The 25,768-nt window shown below is 45.7% G+C and overlaps 3 protein-coding genes across 3 annotated transcripts in view; 2 read left to right on the top strand and 1 right to left on the bottom strand.

Moving 5' to 3' along the window:
* LOC134100381 (rap guanine nucleotide exchange factor 1-like) overlaps positions 1-2,377 on the top strand; it is a 35,202-nt gene extending 32,825 nt beyond the window's left edge. Inside the window, exon 24 of the mRNA XM_062553557.1 lies at positions 1,182-2,377. Coding sequence (XP_062409541.1) covers positions 1,182-1,323 — 142 coding nt within the window. The 3' untranslated portion in view covers positions 1,324-2,377. The remainder of the gene's footprint in view (positions 1-1,181) is intronic.
* Positions 2,378-2,534: 157 nt separating this feature from the next.
* On the bottom strand, positions 2,535-7,133 carry uck1 (uridine-cytidine kinase 1). Its single transcript, XM_062554745.1, has 7 exons — positions 6,827-7,133; positions 5,964-6,123; positions 5,498-5,594; positions 4,960-5,102; positions 4,498-4,592; positions 4,235-4,283; positions 2,535-3,731 (listed from the first exon to the last, which is right to left on the bottom strand). Exons 1-7 carry the CDS (start codon positions 6,914-6,916, stop codon positions 3,523-3,525), a joined length of 843 nt encoding a protein of 280 aa, XP_062410729.1. The 5' UTR covers positions 6,917-7,133; the 3' UTR covers positions 2,535-3,522.
* Positions 7,134-10,522: 3,389 nt separating this feature from the next.
* Positions 10,523-24,618, top strand: lrrc8aa (leucine rich repeat containing 8 VRAC subunit Aa). The gene is made up of 4 exons (XM_062554006.1): positions 10,523-10,648; positions 17,943-19,790; positions 20,996-21,317; positions 23,091-24,618. The coding sequence occupies exons 2-4, from the start codon at positions 17,953-17,955 to the stop codon at positions 23,364-23,366; spliced, it is 2,436 nt and encodes an 811-aa protein (XP_062409990.1). The 5' UTR covers positions 10,523-10,648; positions 17,943-17,952; the 3' UTR covers positions 23,367-24,618.
* Positions 24,619-25,768: the final 1,150 nt, after the last annotated feature.

The following is a 25,768-nucleotide window of genomic DNA, read 5'->3' on the forward strand; positions in this document are numbered from 1 at the left end:
GCTGGACTTCTCCTTGTCCAGGCTCTCCATGTCACCCAGACAGTTGGGCCTCTGGGTTCTCAGCTGGACCTTCAGGGGTTTCCTTGAGTCCTGCATAGTCTGTAGGGTGATGTCCATCTGCACCTGGACTTTGCACCTCACAAGCTTGCTCTCTTTCCCCCTCGGCATCCATCCAGAGGTGTCCTGGGTGGAGGTCTCGGATCCAGACTTGGGCACCTTCCTGTTCAGTCCGGTGTTCCATTTCCGGTCCATCCTCTCCATGGCCTCCATCCTGCTAATGCGCAAGTTTCTGCGCCGTTGTTTTGTTCCTCTGACCCTGCTCCTGATGCTGGCCCAGACAGACCTCAGGGCATCCACGAAGCATCCACGGGACTCCATTTGAGGCCCCTTCTGAGGTTTACCTTTAATCCTGATTCAGAACTGTGAAGTGATGGAAAAAAGAGGCAATAGCAGGGAGAATGTTTTTCTTAATGCTGTCTCTGTATCCGTCTGTGTCAAAGTGACCAAGTGTTTAGTTAGAATGTTCAAAGCAGGACTCCCAGCCTATGATGTCATAGGCATTAGCATGATGTCATAATTGGTGAATGCAAGAATTCTGAGAGTATGCCTGATGAGGTTTTGTTTATTCAGCTCTGTAGACTATATAATAGCCTAATAATAATAATAATAATAATAATAATAATAATAGTAATATTAATAATACTTTATATTTACATAGCAATGTTCAAGCATGTTTAGCACACAGTGCTTTACAACAACAACAAAATTAGTAGCACTAATTTAGATTAAAAGGAAAATACAAGAAAGTGTACCGTGTACTCTGCTCTTTATGTACTGTGCACAAAGAAAATACAGTGGTAAAAGAAATACAGTATATTAAATGTTGATGAAATAAAGATTCTATAGAGTGAAATAAAACAAAACATAGAAACATAGAGAGTGTTAAGGGCAGATTACAGCTCTGCCGAAGCTCAAAGTGTCAAAGAGTTAAGTCTGAGGTTTGCTCTACGTTAATGTCATTGTTGGACTACACTGGCGCACCCAGCACAAGAATTATTTGTATTTTAGGTTTTATGTGAGCGATTATTGGTAAACATGGAAGTGCACCTCTGAGTCTCTGCATTTATTGTTCTATTAAAATGTTTTATTTGCTCTCTCCCTCTGATGTGTTCTGGGTGCAGCCATTACGAGCTGAGGCGGAACGATGACATCATCTCATTTTTCAACGACTTCACGGACCACCTGGCCGAGGAGGCATTATGGGAGCTCTCACTGAAGATCAAGCCCCGCAGCAAGAAGGTGCCCCGTGAGGAGAAGACCTAGAACCCGCGGTCCGGAACCCTAGGAACCCCCACATCCCCCCCACACCCTCCTACACACACAGCTAAATCACATGAACACAGAGGACTACTGAGGCAAACTAAAAGACTCTTCTGAAAGAGACAAGACTGTTGTTTTATAAAGCGACTCTTCTCGAGGAGAAAGCTTATCCTTTTCTGATTGACAGGAGGGACTCCTGCTGTGGCAGAAGAGCCTGAGCGACAAAAACTTTATCCTTTAACACACCTTCTCTCTCTCTCTCTCACTCACTCACTCACTCACTCACTCACATACACACACACAGAGGACAAATGTGGATGAAAAGTACTGGAGTACTCCTATAGACTGTTTTCTTGAACTCCTTGTTGGACAACACTGTGACCGCAGCAGTGCACTCACACTCAAAGCTGAAACTTGTTTGGAACCTGGAATGGACTGGAACTGATTTTAAACTGGATTTAATGGAGTGAGTGTGTGTGTGTGTGTGTGTGTGTGTGTGTGTGTGTGTGTGTGTGTGTGTGTGTGTGCGTGCGTGCATTTCCGTGTGTGTGTGTGTGTGTACAGTAACTGTACACGTCACCATGAGTAAATATACTTATGTGAAGGTTTACAAACTGTGTGGGATTGCAGACTATATGAACATAGGGAAGACTGTATATTTCTGAGTTTGTAATCTTGCCACTTGCTGTAGAATACTGAAGTCTTAACTTCTCTCTGACATGAAATATGCACTCACATTCACCCACCTGTGAGGAGCTAGTGGGCCAAGCTTGTATAGGACACATACCAGCATTATGCCTCTGGCGGATCGTGTGTGTGTGTGTGTGTGTGTTTGTGTACGAGAGACAGGGAGGGAGAGAGGAATTGTGTATAAGCAAGTGTAGGTAAGGAAGCGTGTGTGTGTTTAGAGGCATTGTGTCTCATCAGACATGAAAGCCACGTTCACTGTGCTCTCTTTCACAAATAAAACACTCCACTCTTTCCCAAATGTTGTGTGTTTGTGTGTGTGTTTGTCAAAGAATTGTATGCATTCAGTGCAACAGCTGAGAATATGTGACATGGTAAATATGGGAGCATTCAAGAACAAGAGATCTGATTGGTGGAAAAGACACACTGACCAATCACCCATCCTGGGCTTGCAAAGTCATGGATGGAGGCCCAGACAAAGGGTGTTTAACACAGGCTCACAAATAAACAACCAACACTTAAAAATATATATTTTCTCTCAATCTTTAATTGTGTTAATATATTATAAAGAATGGAAATGTTTTAATTAAAAAAACTGGACAATCAATCACATGGATTTTCCATTGGAAGACTGTACAATTAATATCTTAATTTACTTTAGCTTGTATAGTTATGATACACAAGACGAAACATTTTCACAAGGAAAACAAAATACATTAAAACAACTCATTTGAGAAAACGGACAGCTCAGAAAAACCCTGTTAAAATCCTATCAAGCAGCCTCAGAGCAGATTTAAAAAACAAACAAACAAACAAACAAACAAACAAAAAAACACAATACTGCCGAACAGTACTGCTCCCCTATCCAGAGCCTTCACACAAGCTCATCCTATGTTCTATACATCAGTGCTTTGCACCAGGCCCGATGTTCTTCCTGGCTTATTCATTCGACTGCTATGGCAAGATGAGAGAGGCTCCAAAGCAGAGGAGATTCAGTAGGATTCCATGTAAAAGATCGGACACTCCTGGCAGGTTCAGGTAGTGCTCCACTCAGACACACATGAACATTCACATGAAGGCATTTCAGCAACATTTACAAAACGCCTCCTCACACTGGAGTGACAGCCTTGTCCTATAACAAGCTTTGTCACACCTTACTGTGTGTGTATTTTTTTTTTTTTTAAAGCATGACAGACAGTTTGGAAGAAGAGTGATTTTCAGATGAGAGTAACCAATTTGTGATGATAGATTCAGTGATTCAGGTACTGGTAGATGCAGGGAGGTAAATGAACAAATGTGGATGTCTGAAAATTACTAGGTTTATGTACTAAGCTCAAGTAACAGGCATTCAGGTATGTATGTATGTATGAGTGTGTGTTTGTGCATGTGCATGTGGGAAGGTTTTTACCCCCCAATTTAACCCTGTCCTAGGCTCTACCAGTGGACAGCGTCTGTGTGTGTGTGTGTGTGTGTGTGTGTGTGTGTGTGTGTACGTGCGTGCTTGCATGCTCCTCCTCAGTGTGGCCGCGTGCTTGGCTCCAGTAAGGGGCGTTTGCTGGGCGTGTGCGGGAGTGCGGTGCTGGCTCCGTTGGGCACGTCGTCCTCCGGGATGCCCCGTTTGAAGCCCCGTCCGTGACTGTGGCCGTTGACCCCACCCCTCTGCCACTTGCAGAGGTCGCCGGTCAGGATGTCCTGAATGTGCTGGACAATGAGATTAATGGCCACTGAGATGAGACAGACCGAAAGAGACAAAAAAAGAGACGTGGGGAAGGGAAGGAGAGTAAACAAGTGAGTAAAAAAAAGATTGATGGACGTATTTTGGTAAACTGAAGTCTGCAATTCTTCTTATCAATACACTTTTTGTCAAATTCAGCAATTTACTCCTCATAGCCTTTGAGCCGTCTGTTAAATGTGTGTTAATTGTGTGAATGGGAAACAAACAGCATGGGTCGGATTGAGACCACTAAATAGTGCTTCAGTAGCAGAGAGCCGCTTAATCATTTTTAATCGACTTTACCTTTAAGTGTTTTGAGAAATAAATGTAAAGAGAGGTTCTCTGGCATGAAATGTCAGGTTCAGTGTTTTAAGCTAGATAGATAGCTAGATAGATAGATACTTTATTGATCCCCAAGGGGAAATTCAAGAAGAAATTCAAGAGCTTAAACACTGTGCACATTTGTGTGTGTGTGTGTGTGTGTGTGTGTGTGTGTGTGTGTCAGTCACTCACCCATGTTGTCCACTCCACGCGGAATGATGACATCAGCATACTTCTTAGTCTACAACAGAGAGCGAGAGCAGAGTTCAAGTCTGTCTGGTCAGCACCGCTCACAGGAGACACCAATGTGAACTTTGGAATTAATGTGACTGAGTATTAGGTCAATGTGTGTGTGTGTGTGTGTGTGTGTGTGTGTGTGTGTGTGTGTGTGTGTGTGTGCGTGCGTGTGTGTGTCTGTGTGAGAGAGAGATGTGTGTGTTCGTGAGTGTCCTTACTGGAAGGCAAAACTCCTCAAAGGCAGGTTTGACAAAGGTAGTGTACTGAGACAGAATCTGCTCCAGGTCACGACCTCTCTTCATATCCCTGAGAACTACACACACACACACACACACACACACACACACACACACACACACACACACACACACACACACACACACACACACACACACACACACACACACACACACACACACACACACACACACACACACACACACACACACACACACACACACACACACACACACACACACACACTTAAAAGCAATCCTAGCATCATCATTATGGGACAAAAAAATGTACTTGATGTTTAGCCCATTGAATATAAAAAAAATGTCTGTGTGTGTGTGCTTGGATATGATATCTTTGTGGTTGCATGTTTAGGCCAATATCCTCAACTTCCGTTAGTGCTGCCAAAGTATACACACACACTGGATGCTGGTTTATATATTCACCTCGGCGAGACAGCCTGACGTCAGAGTCTGTGTCTACAAACAGCTTCATGTGGAACATGTCTCTGATGTGCGGATGGTAGAAGACAAGGATCCCCTCAAACAGAACCACGTCTGCTTGGTAAACTTTTATCCTCTCCGGTAATCTACACACACAATGTACACACATGTAATAACACATGCTATATACAGTGCATCAGTACACAAGCATGTGCACAAACACACACTGGCACATACATACAAGCACAGCAAAGAGTTACATAATCAGTATTCATTGAGCGCACAGATAATTATTAATTGCATCCACCGGCATATAGAATAATCTTATCAGCAATGTATACAGTAAATCATGTAGTAGGCAAATGTACACGTTTGTCGGAGTAATGATCGGCCTGATGTCTAGTTTGTGGAATGTATCTAATGGAACTGGAGGGGCAGTTCAGGGGTTGGCCATTTGTTTCTGTCCTCTTGCAAATGTGTGCATGTGTGTGTGTGTGTGTGTGTGTGTGTGTGTGTGTGTGTGTGTGTGTGTGTGCCTTACCTGGAATGAGTGACGAAGTCATACGTGGGAACCTCCACCACTTTTCCCTCCACTATGTCCTTCAGAGTCTGATACATCAGCTCGTTGTCAAATGCGTCTGCAAAGCAAAACAAACACACTATACCTTTAACATGAAACGCTGGGGCTCTGCCCTCCCACAAGAGCCAGCATGTACAGTATACTTCTGGAACTATGTGTGCGAGGAATCAACATCATCTGATTTTAAATGGAGATACTGATACACTACCTACTGATATACTACCCTGGAAATACTACTGATATACTACCATGGAAAACCACTAAATGAAACAAAATACCACAGCATGTCATATAAGAATCGCCTTGGTATCAGACACAGTGACTTGTCACAGTGACTTCGCCACATAAAGTTAAATAAACAAACCCAACAGTTGCTTAGTAGCAGGTTGATAACCTGGTGTGGGTTGCCTGGCAGAAGGCAGCATACCTGGGTGGTCAAAGTTGTACTGTCCCTTCAGCGCTTTGGCCTTCTGTTCCGGGGTGAGCACACGGTAGAAGCTGTCCTGGCTGACGATAGCCACCTTCCTCTGACGCTGGTCCACCTCGTTCTGACCCAGCAGCTCCATGATCTTAGCACATACAGTGGACTACCAGGCAAAAAAACAGACAGATATAAGAAAAACCCTGGTAGTCTGTGAGCCAATGCACCTCTACATTCAGATGTGCCATTTCCAATTAAGTCAGGGACATTTGAATTTAAGGGAGAAAGGGCTAATGACACTGGGGTCACAACCATAGACATAGATACACGTATATCTATGGTCACAACCAAACCAAAGTATTCTGGTTTCTATTTCTTAAAAGTGACATGCACAGCCATGCATCACCTATAGCCTATACTGACTAGGTGGTACACCATCACTTTCATTTCATTATAAGTCACATAGCTTACCCGCCAAAACAGCAACATCACCTCTGATACTTTTGCCTATTCAGTTTTCACACACAACAGAGCAACCTAACTTGTGCACTGAACATTTAAGAATGTAGGCTACCTTCCCAATATTTAATTAAATTGATCGGTAGAAACTAAGGGCGACGCCCTTTAGCGATAGGATCATCTCTCGTGAAGTGAAAGGAACATGATACCACTATGAATTGTCTGGTCTTTATACCGTAATAAAAAAAAACTATATACGATATTTTCCCCAATGCAAACTCTATATCACCTAAGCTGCACAGGCTACAACACTGCAGATAGGTGGTGCAATTAAAACGTCGTAAGAAGTTAGCATGCCTTCCAAATATATTCTAATGCTGTTCAATAATTTAACTGAGTTCGGGCTCTACCTTGCCACTGGCCGTTCCTCCGCTGACACCGATCAGGAAAGGTCGGTGTCTTGGCCGTTGCGTGTCCATCAGCGTCCCCGTGGAAGTCATGACAGCTAGCTAATGTCACAGATGATAGTTACCAGCCAAATGCCTAACGTTAACTTCCTGCTTCGCGTGCCTGTTTAATAAGTCTAACTACAAAGCGAGATTGATCCTATCCTTTTGCTGTTTATCGGACAAGTGAGCCGGTAAAGGCCTTTGTGCCACTTTCAGCAGGCACCAATATAAGGCCAACCGGACCCCGAGAGAGAGCTGCACTGGGAATGTTTTCATTTACTATGTACCGCGCATGCTCAGTGAGGAGCTGTCAAGATTAACAAACTGGCTCAACCTAACAAGGCCTACTGGAAGAGGTCCACACAACGCAACCCATGCTGCTTTTAACACGCAATCAATCACACCATGGTCGATATCTGGACAATTTCTATATGGTAGCGAACTGAGCACAAAAGTGCTAATATTGGCTAAAAAATGTTGAAGATGCACTATAACCCAATTTGAATTATAACGAATATTGTAATAGGCCACATTCTTTCCCGCTTCTTTATTTGTCAAAAAACATTACAGTTACAGTTTTTGCCCATTGCTTAAAATCAAATGATTAGACCAAGCTCAATAACTTCTTGTAGCATTAACTTTAAACACTGTGTAACCATGACAAAAACATTTTCTGCTTTGCACACTGTTTGCAATTCTGCACACTTATTGCGAAACACTACACACTTTGTTCAAATGTGAAGTGTCCTGTTATCAGAGGAGAAAACAAAATGCAAGCGCTTCTAATATGGGTAAAAACCAACATACAGTAGGCCTACCTGAAAACAGAGAAAACTGACCACCACTGACTTACAAATAGACTTCAGGTAAGTTATTGTGTACCTGTTCAAGTGTGTGCTTGACAGACATGCAGAGATATTAAGTGGGGTCAGTTCAATTGTGCATATGGCACACAGGTGATATTTTCCCTGTTGCCTAGCCCGAGACATCACCTGCAATGTGGACAAGGACTTGTGGACAGATCTGAACAGAAGGCAGGATCCATAATGTCCTCGCCCCACCCTTACCACACACAGAGCCACACACACACATACAATAAAAAAAAACCATATGCTTTATCACACATTCACTTCCAGCATTGCATTGATAAGTATTTTCTTGATTTCTGTAAGAAGGGTTGTTTTTTTGCAAAAAAAACTTTGTTTGATCACTGCAGAAATTCTATTTTTGAGTTTTACAGAAGACTAGGTATTTTTTTTATATAAAGTACATCAGTGTTGTTGGTATGAAAGAATAATTTAAATGGTGCTTGTGTGTTTAGTTTTGTTGCAAGAATTTACATTTTTAGAAAGGAGTGTTGCATTTTGATTGCAGGGATTCATTTTGGCATATAGATGTGAGATGTGTGCTATGTCTTATATGGCTGTGTAGAAACATAATGAGCCAAATTCTGCAAAAAAAAGTGTGTAGCAATACACAAAAACTGTAACTCACATAGCCTATTTGAACTAGTTTCACAAATGCCTACCTACCACTTAGCCGAGTATGGCCCATCACACGAAAGCATTTCACTCAAAGAGACTGTAGCCTATCCAATGTCCAGTTTCACCAGCAAATAGGTTATGTACCACCTTCTTTTTTTCCAGATACACAGGACTCGCAGAGCTGTTAAATTAGTGATGAACGGAGGGGACTTCCCACAATGGTCAATCATAAACCAGGCCTATTAACTTTTTAAAACAAAATATACTTACAGCTAATAAATAATACAGCATAGGCTACTGATTTTTAAAAATATCTTTCATAGAAATTATAATTTATTCTCAATGACAAAAACATAACCAAACACATTTATGGGGGGGAAAACACATTGGTCATGTTTTCTCAGAGTTGCTTGGCAAAGCTGCAGAGTCCTGTTCATGGGTCTCCTGCTGTGCGTCTTTGCCAGACTCCTCTGCTAGAATCTCCAGTGCAGCATCTCCTTCTATCCTTCGCACATGCTCACCTTTGGCTGCCAGAATCTCTTCGATATTTCTAGAAGAAATTCCAACAACACATTGATTACCATACTTTGTTACATAGAGCAACATTTAAGAGAGAAATAATGCACAAATGTGCCTACAATTCCCTTTATGAACTTTCTGGATGTAACACTGGACAACAGCAGTATTCCGTGACTTCCGTCAAGGCTTATCCTCTAACCTGAACATTGAAAAGCAGCCAGATCATTCACTTATAATGTCCTATTAGGCTGTTTCTTATGAAATCGTGCTTTATTGCAGCGTACCATTCTTGCAAAATTAAGCAGAACGAGTTCTGTAGTGTTTTTTTTTCTGAATAGATCACAGCCCAGCTTGTCTGGCCAGTATACTTAGCCTAAATACCACAGGTTACCTCGTCCCTCTCACCTTTTCCCCTCTAGGTCAGAGAACCAGCTCAGATTATCTGCAATGATGTGATGGTTTTGGCATCCGGGGCACTTTACTATGACAACACCTTTACGATAAGCCAGCTTGGATATCTTCTTCGTCGATCTCGTGGAGCACACCTGCACATGCAAGACGGTTCCATTAAGTATTTAAAAACGAGCCATACGACTTCCGAAAATTGTAGCAGATGCACAAATAAATGTATTGGAAACAACATGCAGCAGTGTTAGTCCTATATTTGGACAGAAATGTGTTAAAACACACGTTTTAAAAGTGTGAACGTCAAACTTAACACATTCCAAGTGGCAAACTATGTGATGTAACAAAAATGCAGGTTACCTTACACGTGTACACCAGTTGATAATGCGTGGACTGTATTCTACCGATGGCATCAGTACTAACGCTTGCTGTAGTGGAGAATGTCTGTGAATTGCCCAAGCGGCTCCCACACAATCGCTCAGTCGCCGTTTGTCCAGACCAAAACGCACAGTGGATTGAGGGCTCTCTCGCCCACTGACCGTATCCACGTGTCAATCGTGTCAGCACACATATGTGCTGTGTACGTACAAAGACAAAAGATGACCCATGAGCCAACTTCTTTGACAGAACTCGTGATGTGGAAAACATCACTTTAGCGGCAGAAAACATGTTGTGGAATTTCCTGTTTTGGTAATTCGCCCTTCACGTGATTTCATCAGGTCGCAGCTTTATGACGTCTCAAAACATTTCTGGTCGCCTGCTGGTCGCCTGTAGCGCTGAAAAAACTTTGCGAAGGCTGATCGAGTTACGAAAATTAAATATAGTGTGGTATGATGACCTACTAGCATACATATCAGATTGCCTTCAACATATGGGTCTCTCACAATTAAAGTTTGGATGCATATTCACACACACAAAAAAACGTCAAATAGGCCTATAGCCTATTTACAGCTGCCCTGTAGGAACTACTCACACAGGTGGTACTGAAATGAAATAGACGGGATTCTGGCAGTGTGTTATCCTTTACTGGATAATAAAGTGGCCCTGTCACGCCTCAACTCGCGCGAGGGCCCAGAGCGAGAATGCACGGACGATGCGTCAAATCAGCCGGTGTCACTGGACCAAGCGACCTTAAATACACAAGGATAGGTCTGCCTCTGTTTTGTAACGAGAACCGCATTCTGTCGGATCAGCGAAGAGTCTGGAACGCCGCAGTGGCTCTTTGCTGTCCTGACGCAATTTCCTGGGTGTGGCTAGTCGCGTTCCTCCGGAGTTTTTCGGAGTGTAGAGAGAGGACGCTTCCCGCACTGAGAGGGGAAAGAAATGTATCAGCAATGTGTGGCTGAAAGAAGACAGCGTCAAAGTAACAAACCTGGTGAGTAGGCTACGACTTTGGTCTGTCTCCCGGCTGTGTGTGTGTTTGTGTAGCCTGTGTGAATGTGTGTGTTTGTGTGTGTGTGTGGTGTGTAACGTCAAAGTGTCGCTTCGTCGCCTGAAGCGGTTTAAAAAATCGGGGTGGTGCTGGTGTCCAACAAAAGAGAATACAATCGGTGATGGGGGAGCGACCGAATGAACGCTTACGGGAGAATCATTCATTGTCACCCACCCAACTCTTGGTGTCCGCTTCAGCCAGGTAGCCTAGGTTCTGCGGCGACCGGTGTTAGTGTTATCAGCTCTCCTTGGCGATAAGTAAGCTTCTTCAGGTAGCTCATGACAGCTGAGGCAGTATGGTGGCAACTGCGCGTTCCATGTCGTAGGCTAGTCTAAGTTGTTGTTGAGGCTGTGAAAGGGATCGACTAAATTAATTGAAACTTCGTGCACCGGTGATGACCGTATCTCCTTGGCGGCATGCAAGGCCGAGGTGGTCTTTTCACAGATCTGGGTACAGCCCAAATCTAAACATCCTGTTGTTCACCCACTCCCTTCGCCTACATGGATTGCCTCAGTATCTTTTATCAACAGGAAAGGAACACTGTTTCATATTTGAGTATACAGGGTTAAGGGCTTCTTGGAATTACGGGCTATGGTTAGAATTTACGCGAGTTAGAAGAGAGAGGAAATGAATGTAAAAGATTTTTATGGTATGTTGTCTGCAGGTGTTATCGCTATTGATACTGCTTGGTATGCTAATGAAGGCAGGTGAGTTGAAGGTGGGGCGAGGTTGTAGCCTACTGACAGTTGACATGTTGAGTTTCGCCTGCTCCTGGAAAGTACAGACTTTCCTTGTTGTAGTTATAGGCTACAGTTAATAATTAGTATAGCTCAATTTCAAATTAGTTCAGATTGTTACACCAGAATAACAGAACCCAAAGTAATGAGAAGAATGTGATTATTTAAATGTATTTAGCCTACAAAACATGTAGGCTAGCCTATATTTTACAAGTTTTAAAATGTGAGCTCTCACACACAATGTCTCCCATATGGGTTTATATGCCCTCACACTTCAGGTTGCCATGCTGTCATTATTGAGTGTCAGGTATGAAAGGAGAGCTGCTGTTGTCGAGTTTGCAGAAACCCGATGTGCCCCATTGTGCCCTCCTGGCATCGTCGCCCTCTGAGCGACAGAACAGCAGCAGCACTCACAGCTGCCAGGGACAAACCTCGCTGAGTAGGCTAGGGCAGAATCATAATTAATGTGACTCCAAAAAGGGCACCGAGATGAGTCAAGGAGGGATGTGGGAGAGAGAGAGAGGGGGAAAGGGAGAGAGATAGAGAGAGACAGAGAGAGACAGAGAGACAGAGGCCGAGGGAGGTGGAATTATAGGGGAGCGAACAAGAGAGTGGATGTGGAGAAAATAGACGGAAGGAAAAAGAGAGGAGAGGAGAAATTAGATGCGGGGGTGTTGGTTCAGACAGGCGACAGAGAGAGAGACAGAAAGAGAGAGAGAGAGAGAAAGAGAAACTGGTGAGTCAGGAGGGCCACCAGGGAGCCCCATCATGACCAAGAGGACAGAATGATTCATCTGAGGTGGTAATGCAGTGGTATGGGTCAACATGTTAACCAGGAAATGGTGAATGAATGAGTGAAAGAGTCAGATTTTTCACTTGGCATTTTCACGTGAGAAATGGTTTTGCTATACAATCGGCATCATTTTTTAAAAATTTTTGTGTGTATGTGAGGGAGAAGTAGGCTAAGGTGAAAGTGCCCATGGCTGTGTGTGTGTACTGAGCCGTGTCTCTGCGAGGATTTGAAGGAGTGGTCACTGCCCACTGCCCACTGGCATCGGCCATGTTATTCAGGACTCTGCCTGGACAAAGAACTGACCAACAATGGTCTCTTTGTGTGTGTTTGAAAGAGGCGGGGGGATTTGAGAGAGAGAGAGAGAGAGAGAGAGAAGGGAGGTTGAGAGAGGTATACCTGGACACGAAAGATGAGTTAGGGAAATGAGAGGATGGAGACTGAGTGAGGGGAAATATGAAGGACAGAAAGCGAGAATTTGATCGAGAGAGAGAGTGTGTGTGTTTGAAACAAGACCTTGTAGTGCCCACTAAAACCGTGCAGACTGTTCAAAGCATTAAATGACCATTTAGGAGTGGATAAATGGTTATTAGAACAGATTTTTGCAGCACTGCTGTTGCTCATGTACCCCTCTCCAAAAGGAACAGCTGTAATCAGAGCCACCTGGTTGTACTGCTGTCAAGGCCCTGAATGGCTTGATGAGCAGAGGGTGTGTTCATGTGCATGGGAAAAACAGTTTTCTCAGTGAAAACAGCATCATTCACATCATTTCATTTGGGAATAAGAGGCGGGAAACTGGGAGAAGATATTGCTACCTGAGTTGCCCAGTTGGGTCATATTGTCACTTTTGTTGTCACGTTTGTAGTCCATGTAGTGCTTCATGTCTAACCGTTTTAATGTGAGCTTGGGACGCTATGTGAATGTCACAAGCGTCTTACATATTTTTAAGCAAAATACAGTTGTTTATTTAAGATTAGTGAGTGTATATTTTAACCGTTGTTGTGGCATCCATGTTCTTTACACGTTCCGATGGCAAAGCACATGAACACTCGCAGTGGGAAAAACAATGCGATCACGGGGGTGGTCCCTGATATTCCCAGGTGGCATGAATGTTTTATCTACCGCTCTGGAATGGACCATCAGTTAGGGTTGTAACTCTGCTGGTTTGCAGATTGCTCACAGCATGGTTGGACACCTCTGATACACACACACACACATAGAAAAAGAGAGAGAGGGAACAAATGTCTGAGTAGAAAGATGTTGAGCGCCCCTGTTTCTCTCTCTCTGTCTCTCTCTCTTTCGCTCTCTCCCTCTTTCTCTCTCAACAGGTGCAGAGAATTCTTGCTGTCTAGCTTTCTATGTTTTGCCACATCCTGAGACCATTAAATCCCAGAAATCAGGCCACAAAGTGATTTGGCCAAATGCTATAAATGTCCTTTAGTGGGAAGCCCTAATGTGCACGGAGCTCAGAGACCATTCCCTGCATTTCTGTAATGATTACCCCCCAATCAGGCCACCACAGACCGTACCACACACTTTGCTTTGTGTGCAATTGCTGGGAAAGGAAGGGCAGGGCAGATGTACCCTCACATACACACACAGACACAGACACAGACACAGACACACACACACACACACACACACACACACACACACACACACACACACACACACAGTTACTGACACAAGCTGGAATCTTTGAAGGGCTGCCCTGTCCACAATCCCCCTCAGAACTCAGAAGTAGTGAGCAATATGAACTAAAGGGAGTGAATTAAACTCCCCCAATGAGTGACTACATACGAACCCAGTTGCGCAAGCCCTCCTAGATAATTACTCCACTGCCTAACCAGTTTTCCACCAAGTGAAGCGGTGCCTAACTACACAAAGCTTTCTCCAGCTGCCCACTGCTCACACTGCTAAACTACCTCGTTAAATAGACTTCCCGATGATGCCGTTCTACTACCAAAGTGGTGATCCACTACAGTAATCCCGTCCATAATTGGCTGTCACACAGTCAAAATGTGTTCATTATGATTTAAGTGCCTAATGTCCAAGCTACAGTTTCACAGAGCTTTGTCTCACCTGATTAAACATTGTCTCTTGTAGGCTTTCTAGATAAGTGGGTACTTTATCGTCCCCGCTGGACAACTGCTGGTAGTTCTCGCTGGCGTGACGGTACAAGGTGTTCTCTGAGGTTGTCTTCGTTTGGTTTGCTTTTGGATTAGGGCAGCTGAGGGTTGACCAGACCAGACCGGTTCAGAAAAACTGGCCTACATGCAGTATCAGTTTTCCTTCTCCCTCTCACTGGCTTTCACTCCTGTCCACTTCCAGAGACTTTTCTTCTCTCTTCAGTCTTCTTATTCCCTCTCTCTGTAATGAATCTCCTCAGTCCTCCCTCGCTCCTGACGTTTTCACTTCTTTTTTCTCCTCACCACTTCTTTTTCTCTCTCTCTCCATCTTTTTTCTCTCTGTTCTTATGCTGTCGACAGTCACATTTCTAATCTTTTACCCAGAAAATTAAGGCTTTCTGTTCCCCTTTTGGACCTCACACATGACGCGGGCACACATACACACACACACACACACACACACACACACACACACACACACACATTCTCTCTCGCTCTCTCTCTCTCTTGTTCGCGTACACACATATAGTTGCCTTAAGACAGAAGAGCTACTGACAGGGTGAGGGAAAACAACTTTGTGTGTGTGTGTGTGTGTGTGTGTGTGTGTGTGTGTGTGTGTGTGTGTTTGTGTGTGTTTGTGAGAAGGAATGTCAGCACTTGGGTGCTGGTTGCTTAGGGTTACTTGCAGAGGAGGTGAAATGTCTGCCCTGTCCCTGAAAAGACAAAACCAGAGGGAGAGTGCGAGGGGGAGAAAGATGGAGATAACACACACAGAAAAGTGTGTGTGTCTATGCGCATATGTGGGTGTGTTTGTGTGTGTTCGAGTGTGTGTGTGTGTGTGTGTGTGTGTGTGTGTTTATGGACCCTGTCTCCTGACCACTCCCTGATATAAGGAGGAAATGTCTCACAAGAGTGAGCTGATCAGAGCACACACACACACACACACACACACACGCACACTCACACACAAAAACATACACACACTGTCGTCCTCCTGTTTATTCTGCGGTCTTGGAAAGGAAACTGTTCTGGTTTGGATACAAATTCTGCTTTAGAAGTTGTGTGCGTGCGTGCGTGTGTGTGTGTGTGTGTGTGTGTGTGTGTGTGTGTGTGTAGGAGCATTGGGGGTGGGGGATCCTGCAGTATATGTGTGTGTGTGTGTGTGTGTGTGTGTGTGTGTGTGTGTGTGTGTGTGTGTGTGAAATGGCACAGATGGAATGAGAATAGTAAGATAAGGACCAAAGTAAACACACATTCTCTCTCTCCCTCTCTCTCTCACACACACACACGCACACACTCTCTCACACACACACCATACACACACACAGCGCCCCTAAGCCCTAACTCCTGACTGTGAAAATGACACATCATTGACTAAATGGTTATTAAGGATAATTCTCTGAGGAATTCTCTGGCTCTCCTATCTCTCTGTCCCACTATGTACTGAGAACATACTGAATAACATACACACACGCTCAAAGGTGCACACACTAATACAGAAGTTATAAACTATTTGGAATTTGGGACCTGTGTGTGTCTCTCTGTGTGTCTGTGTGTCTGTGTGTCTGTGTGTCTGTGTGTGTGTCTGTGTGTGTGTGTGTGTGTGTGTGTGTGTGTGTGTGTGTGTGTGTGTGTGTGTGTGTGTGTGTGTGTGTGTGTGTGTGTGTGTGTGTGTGTGTGTGTGTGTGTGTGTGTGTGTGTGTGTGTGTGTGTGTGTGTGTGTGTGTGTGTGTGTTTCCCTGCAAAGCAAAACAGTCCTTAGGTCAGGGACACATAAAGTTACTATAGCTGAAGAATCACTCTGGGATTCAACTCTGTGGCGTCGTCACCCTGTCTGACTCAGCCTTTCCTGTCTTGTCTGACCCACACACACACACACACACACGCACAGCCGCGCACACACAAAAACGTCCATGACCTGTTATGTAAGGGACCTCCACAGCTACAGAGGAACAATAGGAGACTGGGAGATGCCTTTTTCCGAAGTCGCTCTCTCGCACCCTTCCTACCCCCCCTCTGTCTAATGCTCTCTGTCCCTCTGTCCATCCCTGCTCTCCCCTCCTCTCTCTGTATCTCTCTATCACTGAGTTTTTAAGGGATTACCTTCCCTTATTCATTCGTATATGTGTTAATGACCCAGTGTGCTATTTCCTCTGCCCTGCTGGCCTGGGAAAATCTATATTTAGTTATATTGATCCATCAGGGAGGTGACCGTATGTGTGTGTGTGTGTGTGTGTTTGTGTGTGTGTGTGTGTGTGTGTGTGTGTGTGTGTGTGTGTGTGTGTGTGTGTGTGTGTGTGTGTGTGTGTGTGTGTGTGTGTGTGTGTGTGTGTGTGTGTGTGTGTGTGTGTGTGTGTGTGTGTGTGTGTGTGTGTGTGTGTGTGTGTGTGTGTGTGTGTGTGTGTGTGTGTGTGTGTGTGTGTGTGTGTGTGTGCGTGTATGCGTGTGTTCATGCAGTGTCAGAACTTTTGTTCTGCTCTATTGACAATCTGCATTTAGCTTCTGATGTCTCAGCACAGAGTTAGCGCACACACACACACACACACACACACACACACACACACACACACACACACACACACACACACACACACACACACACACACACACACTCGGTGTGGTGCTAGGCTTCCAGCTGCAAGAGAAGAGATCAAGAACAGATGGGAGACATAATGGCTCCGCCATGTGCCAATCTGGCATTGGAGAGAGATGGCGCTGCCAACCAGGACGGAGCGAGCCGTGTTAAATAAGACTTTATGAAGTTCAGCTGAGGCACAACCATCTCCCACCACACACACTCATCCACACACACACACACACACACACACACACACACACACACATATATATGCTCCCTCACACAAATACACACAGAAACAAAGTTACAAATGCAGACAAAGGATTTTTACATAAACCACACGCACATGTGCGTAGACTCCACAGTGAAGTAGCCCTTTGTCTGCGGTTTTCAATCTGTCCATATGGTCACAGAAATCCTTCTGTCTAGCATTTTATCAGTCCATCTCTGTGGTAGGGAATGTGTGTGTGTGTGTGTGTGTGTGTGTGTGTGTGTGTGTGTGTGTGTGTGTGTGTGCGTGTGCGCCCATGTGCTTACATGCGTCAGTGAGTGTCCGAGAATTTATGCTCGCAAACTAACCCCTTCCCTGTTTCTCTTCTTCATCTTGTGTCTTACTTTCTTTGCCTCCATCATACCATCAACCTCTCTTCACCTCTTTCTATCCTTTCTATCTCTCTATCATATGTCTTTTTCTCTCTCACACCATTCCTTCTCTCCCCCTCTCTCTCTCTCCCTCTCTTCACCATTTTCTATCCTTTCTCTCTCTCCATCATTTGTCTGTCTTTCTCTCACACCATTTCTTCCTCTCCCTCTCTCTCTCTCCCTCTCTTCACCCATTTTCTATCCTTTCTACCTCTCCATCATTTGTCTGTCTTTCTCTCACACCATTTCTTCTCTCCCCCCCTCTCTCTCTTCACCCATTTTTCTATCCTTTCTCTCTCTCTCCATCCTTTGTCCTTTCTTTCCCCTCACACCGTTCCTCCCTCTCTCTCCCTCTGCTCAGGTAAGCCATCATGATCCCCATCACCGAGCTGCGGTACTTTGCCGACACGCAGCCGGCGTACCGCATCCTGAAGCCGTGGTGGGACGTCTTCACGGACTACATCTCCATCGTCATGCTGATGATCGCCGTGTTCGGCGGCACGCTCCAGGTCACGCAGGACAAGATGATCTGCCTGCCCTGCAAGTGGGTGGTCAACCTGACCTGCGGCCACCAGAACGTCAGCGCCGACCCGAGCATGGTGGGCCCGCCGGAGCCCAAGGGGATCCAGTACGACCTGGACCGGCACCAGTACAACTACGTGGACGCCGTGTGCTACGAGAACAAGCTGCACTGGTTCGCCAAGTACTTCCCGTACCTGGTGCTGCTGCACACGCTCATCTTCCTGGCCTGCAGCAACTTCTGGTTCAAGTTCCCGCGCACCAGCTCCAAGCTGGAGCACTTTGTGTCCATCCTGCTCAAGTGCTTCGACTCGCCGTGGACCACGCGCGCGCTCTCCGAGACGGTGGTGGAGGAGAGCGACCCCAAGCCGCCGCCCTCCTCGCAGCCGTCCATGAAGGCCAACGGGGCACGCGCCGGCGGCGGCGGCGGCGGCGACCACAAGCGGACGTCCAACGCCTCCGAGGACGTGGAGGCCAGCGTGCCCATGCTGCAGCGCACCAAGTCGCGGCTGGAGCAGGGCATCGTGGACCGCTCCGAGACGGGCGTGCTGGACAAGAAGGAGGGCGAGCAGGCCAAGGCGCTCTTCGAGAAGGTCAAGAAGTTCCGCGTGCACGTGGAGGAGGGCGACATCGTCTACCGCCTCTACATCCGCCAGACGCTCATCAAGGTGGTCAAGTTCGCGCTCATCATCTGCTACACGGCGTACTACGTGCGCCACATCGAGTTCAGCGTCTGGTGCTCGGTGGACCTGGAGCGGCTGACCGGCTACCGGCTCTACCTGTGCGCGCACCCGCTGGCCACCCTCTTCAAGATCCTGGCCTGCTTCTACATCAGCCTGGTGGTGGTCTACGGCCTCATCTGCGTCTACACGCTGTGCTGGATGCTGCGGCGCTCGCTCAAGCGCTACTCCTTCGAGTCCATCCGCGAGGAGAGCAGCTACTCGGACATCCCCGACGTCAAGAACGACTTTGCCTTCATGCTGCACATGATCGACCAGTACGACCCGCTCTACTCCAAGCGCTTCGCCGTCTTCCTGTCGGAGGTGAGCGAGAACAAGCTGCGGCAGCTCAACCTCAACCTGGAGTGGACGCCGGAGAAGCTGCGCCAGCGCGCCACCAAGAACGTCCAGGAGAAGCTGGAGCTGCACCTGTTCATGCTCAGCGGCATCCCCGACACCGTCTTCGACCTGCTGGAGCTGGAGGTGCTCAAGCTGGAGCTCATCCCCGACATCACCATCCCGCCCACCATCGCCCAGCTGGCCAACCTGCGCGAGCTCTGGCTCTACCACACGCCGGCCAAGATCGAGGCGCCGGCGCTGGCCTTCCTGCGCGAGTCGCTCAAGTCGCTGCACATCAAGTTCACCGACATCAAGGAGATCCCGCTGTGGATCTACAGCCTGAAGAACCTGAGCGAGCTGCACCTGACGGGCAACCTGAGCGCCGACAACAACCGCTACATCGTCATCGACGGCCTGCGCGAGCTCAAGCGGCTCAAGGTGCTGCGGCTCAAGAGCAACCTGACCAAGCTGCCCCAGGTGGTGACCGACGTGGGCGTGCACCTGCAGAAGCTCTCCGTCAACAACGAGGGCACCAAGCTGATGGTGCTCAACAGCCTGAAGAAGATGGTCAACCTGACGGAGCTGGAGCTGGTGCGCTGCGACCTGGAGCGGATCCCGCACTCCATCTTCAGGTGAGTCCGCTCGGCGTCGGCTCAGCGGCAACCTGTAGGGCTGCTCGGTTACGGAAAAAAGTCATTATCACGATTATTTTGAGATCGCGATTATTAAACGAGATTAATCAGTGATTTTGGAACTATCTTCCATATTCAAAATTGACATTTTACTAATTTTTAAATTGAATTTTGAATATAATCCAACAGGAAAAAATACATGTTAAAAGGTAATGCACATGACAACTCAAGACAAAAGGAGAGCATTGTTATGAAACTGAATGTAACAAATTTCGATTATGTTACTTTCATAGTTGTTCGAAGTTCCAATTAAGAGCTGCAAGGACTGTGAATAGGATTGGACGAACAATAAAAAAAATATGACCGTCGAAATATAAAACATTTAGATGAGGAGGAGCCAATCACTTTTGAAGTTGCTGAGACAAATGGGGCATAATAGATTGCTAGGTTATGTAAGGCCTCAGTTAAACTGTTGCATGAAATATGAATACGTTCCCAGTGAGACTGCCCGGTTGGCACAGACAGATGTTAGATAAAGACGCACAGCCAGAATCTTTTCCTGTACTTCCCCTGCATAATTCTATTGTGTTTGTCTGCACAGGGCAGTCTGTCTTTTTTTTGACACGGCTAGAGGTCAGGAAATTGTACTAGCGACAATGTTTCCACACACAGACACACACATACATGGGCTCACACATGCTCAAATCATTACTGCAGTGTTACTGCAGTCTCATTGCCATAGGGTGGCTATTGATCGATTGTTTTTTTTTCTGGCTCTTCTCCTGTCAGTTCACATCCTGATCCAAGCATTGTTCAAATGACACACATAGTTGCACACAATCACACAGAGCTCTCTTGTTTACACACACTTACGCATTACCTTAGCATAACCTTCACAGTGCGCTCGAGTGCAGTGCCACTGTTGTTTTTTATTAGTGGGTTTTGGCTGTGCTAGGGTGTGGTCAACCAATAATTGCAGATTATGTTGTTCCCCCTCATTTACAAGAATACCTACAGTACATGCAGGCCCGGCCTACATCCTGTTATAGTTATCTCCCATTTGTTTCCCTCCATTTACAAGAATACCCACATGGAGGCCACATCTGAATGGTTCCTGTTATGGCTTCACCATTCATTGATTCTGGAGTCCTCTGACACTTCTCCGTACAGTATGTGATGCCTCTCCCTTTCCCCTTCCCCTTCAGTCTCCACAACCTGCAGGAGATCGACCTGAAGGACAACAACCTGAAGACCATCGAGGAGATCATCAGCTTCCAGCACTTGCACCGGCTCACCTGCCTTAAGTTGTGGTACAATCAGATCGCTTACATCCCCATCCAGATCGGCACGCTCACCAGCCTGGAGCGCCTCTACCTGAACCGCAACAAGATCGAGAAGATCCCCAGCCAGCTGTTCTTCTGCCGCAAGCTGCGCTACCTGGACCTCAGCCACAACAACCTGACCAGCATCCACCCGGACATCGGCTTCCTGCAGAACCTGCAGTCACTGGCCGTCACGGCCAACAGGGTGAGTGTGTGTTTGTGTTATTGTGTGTGTGTGTGTGTGTGTGTGTGTGTGTGTTCGTGTGTGTGTGCACGCACATACAGAGTATCATCTTAATCTTGTGTGTGTGTGTGTGTGTGTGTGTGTGTGTGTGTGTGTGTGTGTGTGTGTGTGTGTGTGTGTGTGTGTGTGTGTGTGTGTGTGTGTGTGTGTGTGTGTGTGTGTGTGTGTGTGTGTGTGTGTGTGTGTGTGTGTGTGTGTGTGTGTGTGTGTGTGTGTGTGTGTGTGTGTGTGTGTGTGTGTGTGTGTGTGTGTGTGTGTGTGTGTGTGTGTGTGTGTGTGTGTGTGTGGTTGTGTGTGTGTGTGTGTATGTGTATGTGTGTGTTACTGTATTAGCATCTCTGTGTGGGTTTGTGCATGTTTGTGTGGATGGAAAGTTCAACACTTGAGGCTGCCTTAAAAAAAGATACTTTGTCATGTGGACTTTCCTCTAAATGGCCTAAGGCGGAGGTTCCGTAAAGACACATTAGATCAGATCCAGGAAATTAGATTAGACTGATGAAATTGATGAATTGAATATAGTGTGATTGTATAAGTGTGCGTGTGTGTGTGAGAGAGTGAGTGTGTGAGTGAGTTTCTAACGGAGCACATGTTTTTCATTTGGGTTGTTTTTGTTTTTGCAAGAATGTGTGTTTTTTTAGGGAATTTATTAGAGTGCACATGCTTTTGTGTTTATTTGTTTTATTTTAGGGTCTAGTCCAGGTAGGTGGTATGGGCCTAAATATAGCCTCCAGTTTATGAGACTTCCCAGCTATGCCTTGTTTGTGTGGTGTGTGTGTGTGCGTGTGTGTGTGTGTGTGTGTGTGTGTGCCGAACACACTTATTGTTGCTCCATTAGCACGTTAGACCTAAATGAGTTGTGTAATTTGTGTGTGGGGAGTCCAGATGGACATGATCTCAGCAGAAATAACTCTGTGTGTGTGTGTGTGTGTGCATATGTGTCTGCGCATGCTTGACTTAATGTGTACACAATCATCTGCTTTGAGGAATTACAATGTATGTTTCCCAAGAGAACAATGTGTTCTCCTTCCCTTTCCAAACACACAGACACTCTCACACACACACACACACACACACACATACGCACCACACACACACATACGCACCCACGCACACACACACAATCAGAGAGCATTAAGAAAAGCTGGCATAAGATGATCAGTGTTAATTGGCTTTAGTGTGTTTTACCTATAGGATGCAGTGCAGTCATCCCTAATTCCTTTGCCCCACACACCCACACATTTACAAGGGGAACGGGAGGGTATACACATGTAGGGGAGCCTTTGAAGAAGAAAATATGTGTTAAGTCAGTGAAATATACATGATTTATTTTAGCCTGCTCACCACATCTACTCCTTGTGAACTCACTCTCTCTCTCCTTCCTCACTTCCTCATACTCACACTATCATTTCCACCTCCAATGTCTTCCTTCCTTATTTCCATCCTTCCTCTCTTTATTTCTGTCATTCTTTCCTTCTATCCTCCTTTTCTCTTCTCTTTTCTCAATTCATTCTTTCTGTCTTTCTTTCTTTCTCTTTCTCTTTCTTTCTCTCCCTCCCTCCCTGCTTCCTTTCTTTATTTCCATCATTCTTTCTTTCTATACTCCTTTTCTTTCTCCTACCCTCCTTCTTCCCATTCACTCTGTCTTTCTTTCATTCTGTCTTCCTTTGTCCTGGTTTCATGTTTTCTTTCTTTACCTCCCCCCCCTCTCCTCTCTCTCCCTCCCTCCCTCCTCAGATCGAGGTTCTGCCGCCGGAGCTGTTCCAGTGCCGTAAGCTGCGCACGCTCAACCTGGGCAACAACTGCCTGACCACGCTGCCGTCGCGCTTCGGCGAGCTGACCAGCCTGACGCAGCTGGAGCTGCGCGGCAACCGGCTGGAGGGCCTGCCCGTGGAGCTGTCCGAGTGCCGCCTGCTCAAGCGCTCGGGCCTGGTGGTGGAGGAGGACCTCTTCAACACGCTGCCGCCCGAGGTCAAGGAGCAGCTGTGGCGCGCCGACAAGGAGCAGGCGTGAGGACCGACCGCCCGGGGGGGCACGGGGATGAGCGCCAGAAACGAGGAACGAGCACACGGAGAGATAGAGACTCTCAGAGAGCGATGGGTGGATCTGACCACAGTCCATTTGTCTATTTTAATGTCTTGTTTTGGGTTTTGTTTTTTTTGTTGTTTTTTTTTGTTTTGTTTTAAAGATTATTTTGTTTGTTCATTTCTTTGTTTTTAAAGATTTTTTTGGTTGTTTTTAATATATGAGGTGTGGACTACAAGCTGATGATGGTTAGAAAAAGAAGAAGAAGAAAAAGTGTGGACAGATATACAGAGATGAGTGAATGTGTGGCTAATCAAGAATGAGGCACCTTTTGTATTAGAAATGTAAAGTCGGAGCTCTGCAATGTAATGTATTGAGTATTGTGTGCAAGGGCACATGCTCAAGTGTGAGTGCAATCACGCCTCCGTGCCTCAAGGTGGCAGTGTAGGAAGGCCAGTTGGCAAGACCCTTAAAGACACTCACACTTACGCAACAGGTAGTGTGAGTGTGTGTGTGTGTGTGTGTGTGTGTGTGTGTGTGTTATGTGCTTGTGCCTGGTGACCGGTTGAGAAAGTTGAGGCGTGGAATGAAAACAAAAACACACTAACGGCTCTACAACAGTATCTCATGACGTCACACACACCTTCATTCAATCCTCAACACTGTGTTGACCAACTGTAAAATCTGCTACACACACACACACACACACCACACACACACACACACACACACACACACTACACACACTAGCGTGCCTGTGTAAATGTACTTAATCTCTCTGTTAAGTGGAGGGAGTACTTCACATTTGAAAGTCTAGAGAATGGAAGGTCCTTCTGCAAAAGGGAATTTGAGACAGGCAGTCACACAGCCAGCTCATGACTCCTGTTCTAATGGCCTTAATGTCATATGCTGGAATACTGGCTGCTTTTAGAAAACAAAAACACAAAAAACTTGCATCTTTTTAATTTTATATATATTTTTTTCATTTGTTTCAAGATATGCAAATGTATGTTTTAACATTCATGACGTAACACTTTTTTTTGTATTAGCCGTTTATATGGTTTATTATTATATTGTAATTATTTTAATGTTTTAACTAAGAGAATGGTAGGTTGAGTGTACTGACAGGTATGTTGTCATGCCCAGCCACAGAGACTGAATGTCAAACACACACACACACACACACACACACACACACATACTGCTCAGTAAGCCAATGAAACACTCCTTTAATACACTTCGCCTGAGTCTCCGTTTTTTTTTGCACAGTACTGTTGGAAAATGTTACGTGTGTGTGTGTGTGTGTGTGTGTGTCTGTATGTGTGTTCATGTTCATTCAGTGCCCTCAGAGTGAACGTATGTGGATGCTTTTTGATGTAATTTGTATTTTTCTTCTTTATTTGAAAGAGTTGGCCATGGCCAACGTGAGCAGTTCCTTAGTGAAAGGCTCTCAGTGTTTAATATCAGCTGCTGCTATGTATATGAGCAGGAGTATAGGCACTTGTTTGTAGGTGGGTGTAAATGAGAGCTCATTTACTGTTATTTATGGTCTACTTGTTCCAGACATTTTCTACCACGGACATTTTAGTCAGGACTCAGACTAGATGTGTGTGTGTGTGTTCATGTGCGAACAGATTTGTGTGTGTGTGTGTGTGTGTGTGTGTGTGTGTGTGTGTGTGTGTGTGTGTGTGTGTGTGTGTGTGTGTGTGTGTGTGTGTGTGTGTGTGTGTGTGTGTGTGTGTGTGTGTGTGTGTGTGTGTGTGTGTGTGTGTGTGTGTGTGTGTGTGTGTGTGTGTGTGTGTGTGTGTGTGTGTGTGTGTGTGTGTGTGTGTGTGTGTGTGTGTGTGTGTGTGTGTGTGTGTGTGTGTGTGTGTGTGTGTGTGTGTGTGTGTGTGTGTCTATCTGTCTTAAAGGCAGTGCCGTCTATGCACTGTTGCCTGAGTTGATCCCCGGCCTGAGTGACCTATGGGATAGAGGTCCAAAGGGTACCCTCTACGTTGCTTTCTGCCTCATCACTGGCTTTAATATGGGCATTTTTAGACAAAGTTAGGCATGCTGTGTTTATTATCCCCATGCTTCTCAATACCCATGTCCCATTGTTATGTTAATCATTTGGGCAATATCAGCAGCTGATGCGTCATGGTGTGCATGTTTTCAGGATTCCTTCACATTTATTTTGGGGTGACTGGACGTAAGATGACTGGCCTTGCAATTAAAGAATGAATGCATGCCAATCATCAACCTTAACTACAATGTACTGTAGTAAGGTTACTTTGCCACTAGGCGACGCGTTTCCAGCTATAAACATAAGCAGTATTAACAGTATTATCTGGAATCCTGTGTCCCTTGTACAAGCTCCAATTTCACTCGCTAAACACCTGAACGACAAA

The sequence above is a fragment of the Sardina pilchardus genome, chromosome 14, assembly GCF_963854185.1.
Source record: "Sardina pilchardus chromosome 14, fSarPil1.1, whole genome shotgun sequence".
Classification (NCBI taxonomy): domain Eukaryota; kingdom Metazoa; phylum Chordata; class Actinopteri; order Clupeiformes; family Clupeidae; genus Sardina; species Sardina pilchardus.

Bases quoted from the DNA above. Each gene is read 5' to 3' on its own strand.
- uck1 (XM_062554745.1), bottom strand. From the start codon at position 6,916: ATGACTTCCACGGGGACGCTGATGGACACGCAACGGCCAAGACACCGA. The intron at 5,103-5,497 runs GTAAGGCACACA...TTGTGTGTGTAG, and splicing joins GACTTCGTCACTCATTCCAG to ATTACCGGAGAGGATAAAAG. The intron at 4,284-4,497 runs GTAAGGACACTC...TCTCTGTTGTAG, and splicing joins TTGAGGAGTTTTGCCTTCCA to ACTAAGAAGTATGCTGATGT.
- lrrc8aa (XM_062554006.1), top strand. From the start codon at position 17,953: ATGATCCCCATCACCGAGCTGCGGTACTTTGCCGACACGCAGCCGGCG. The intron at 19,791-20,995 runs GTGAGTCCGCTC...CTTCCCCTTCAG, and splicing joins ATCCCGCACTCCATCTTCAG to TCTCCACAACCTGCAGGAGA. The intron at 21,318-23,090 runs GTGAGTGTGTGT...CTCCCTCCTCAG, and splicing joins TGGCCGTCACGGCCAACAGG to ATCGAGGTTCTGCCGCCGGA.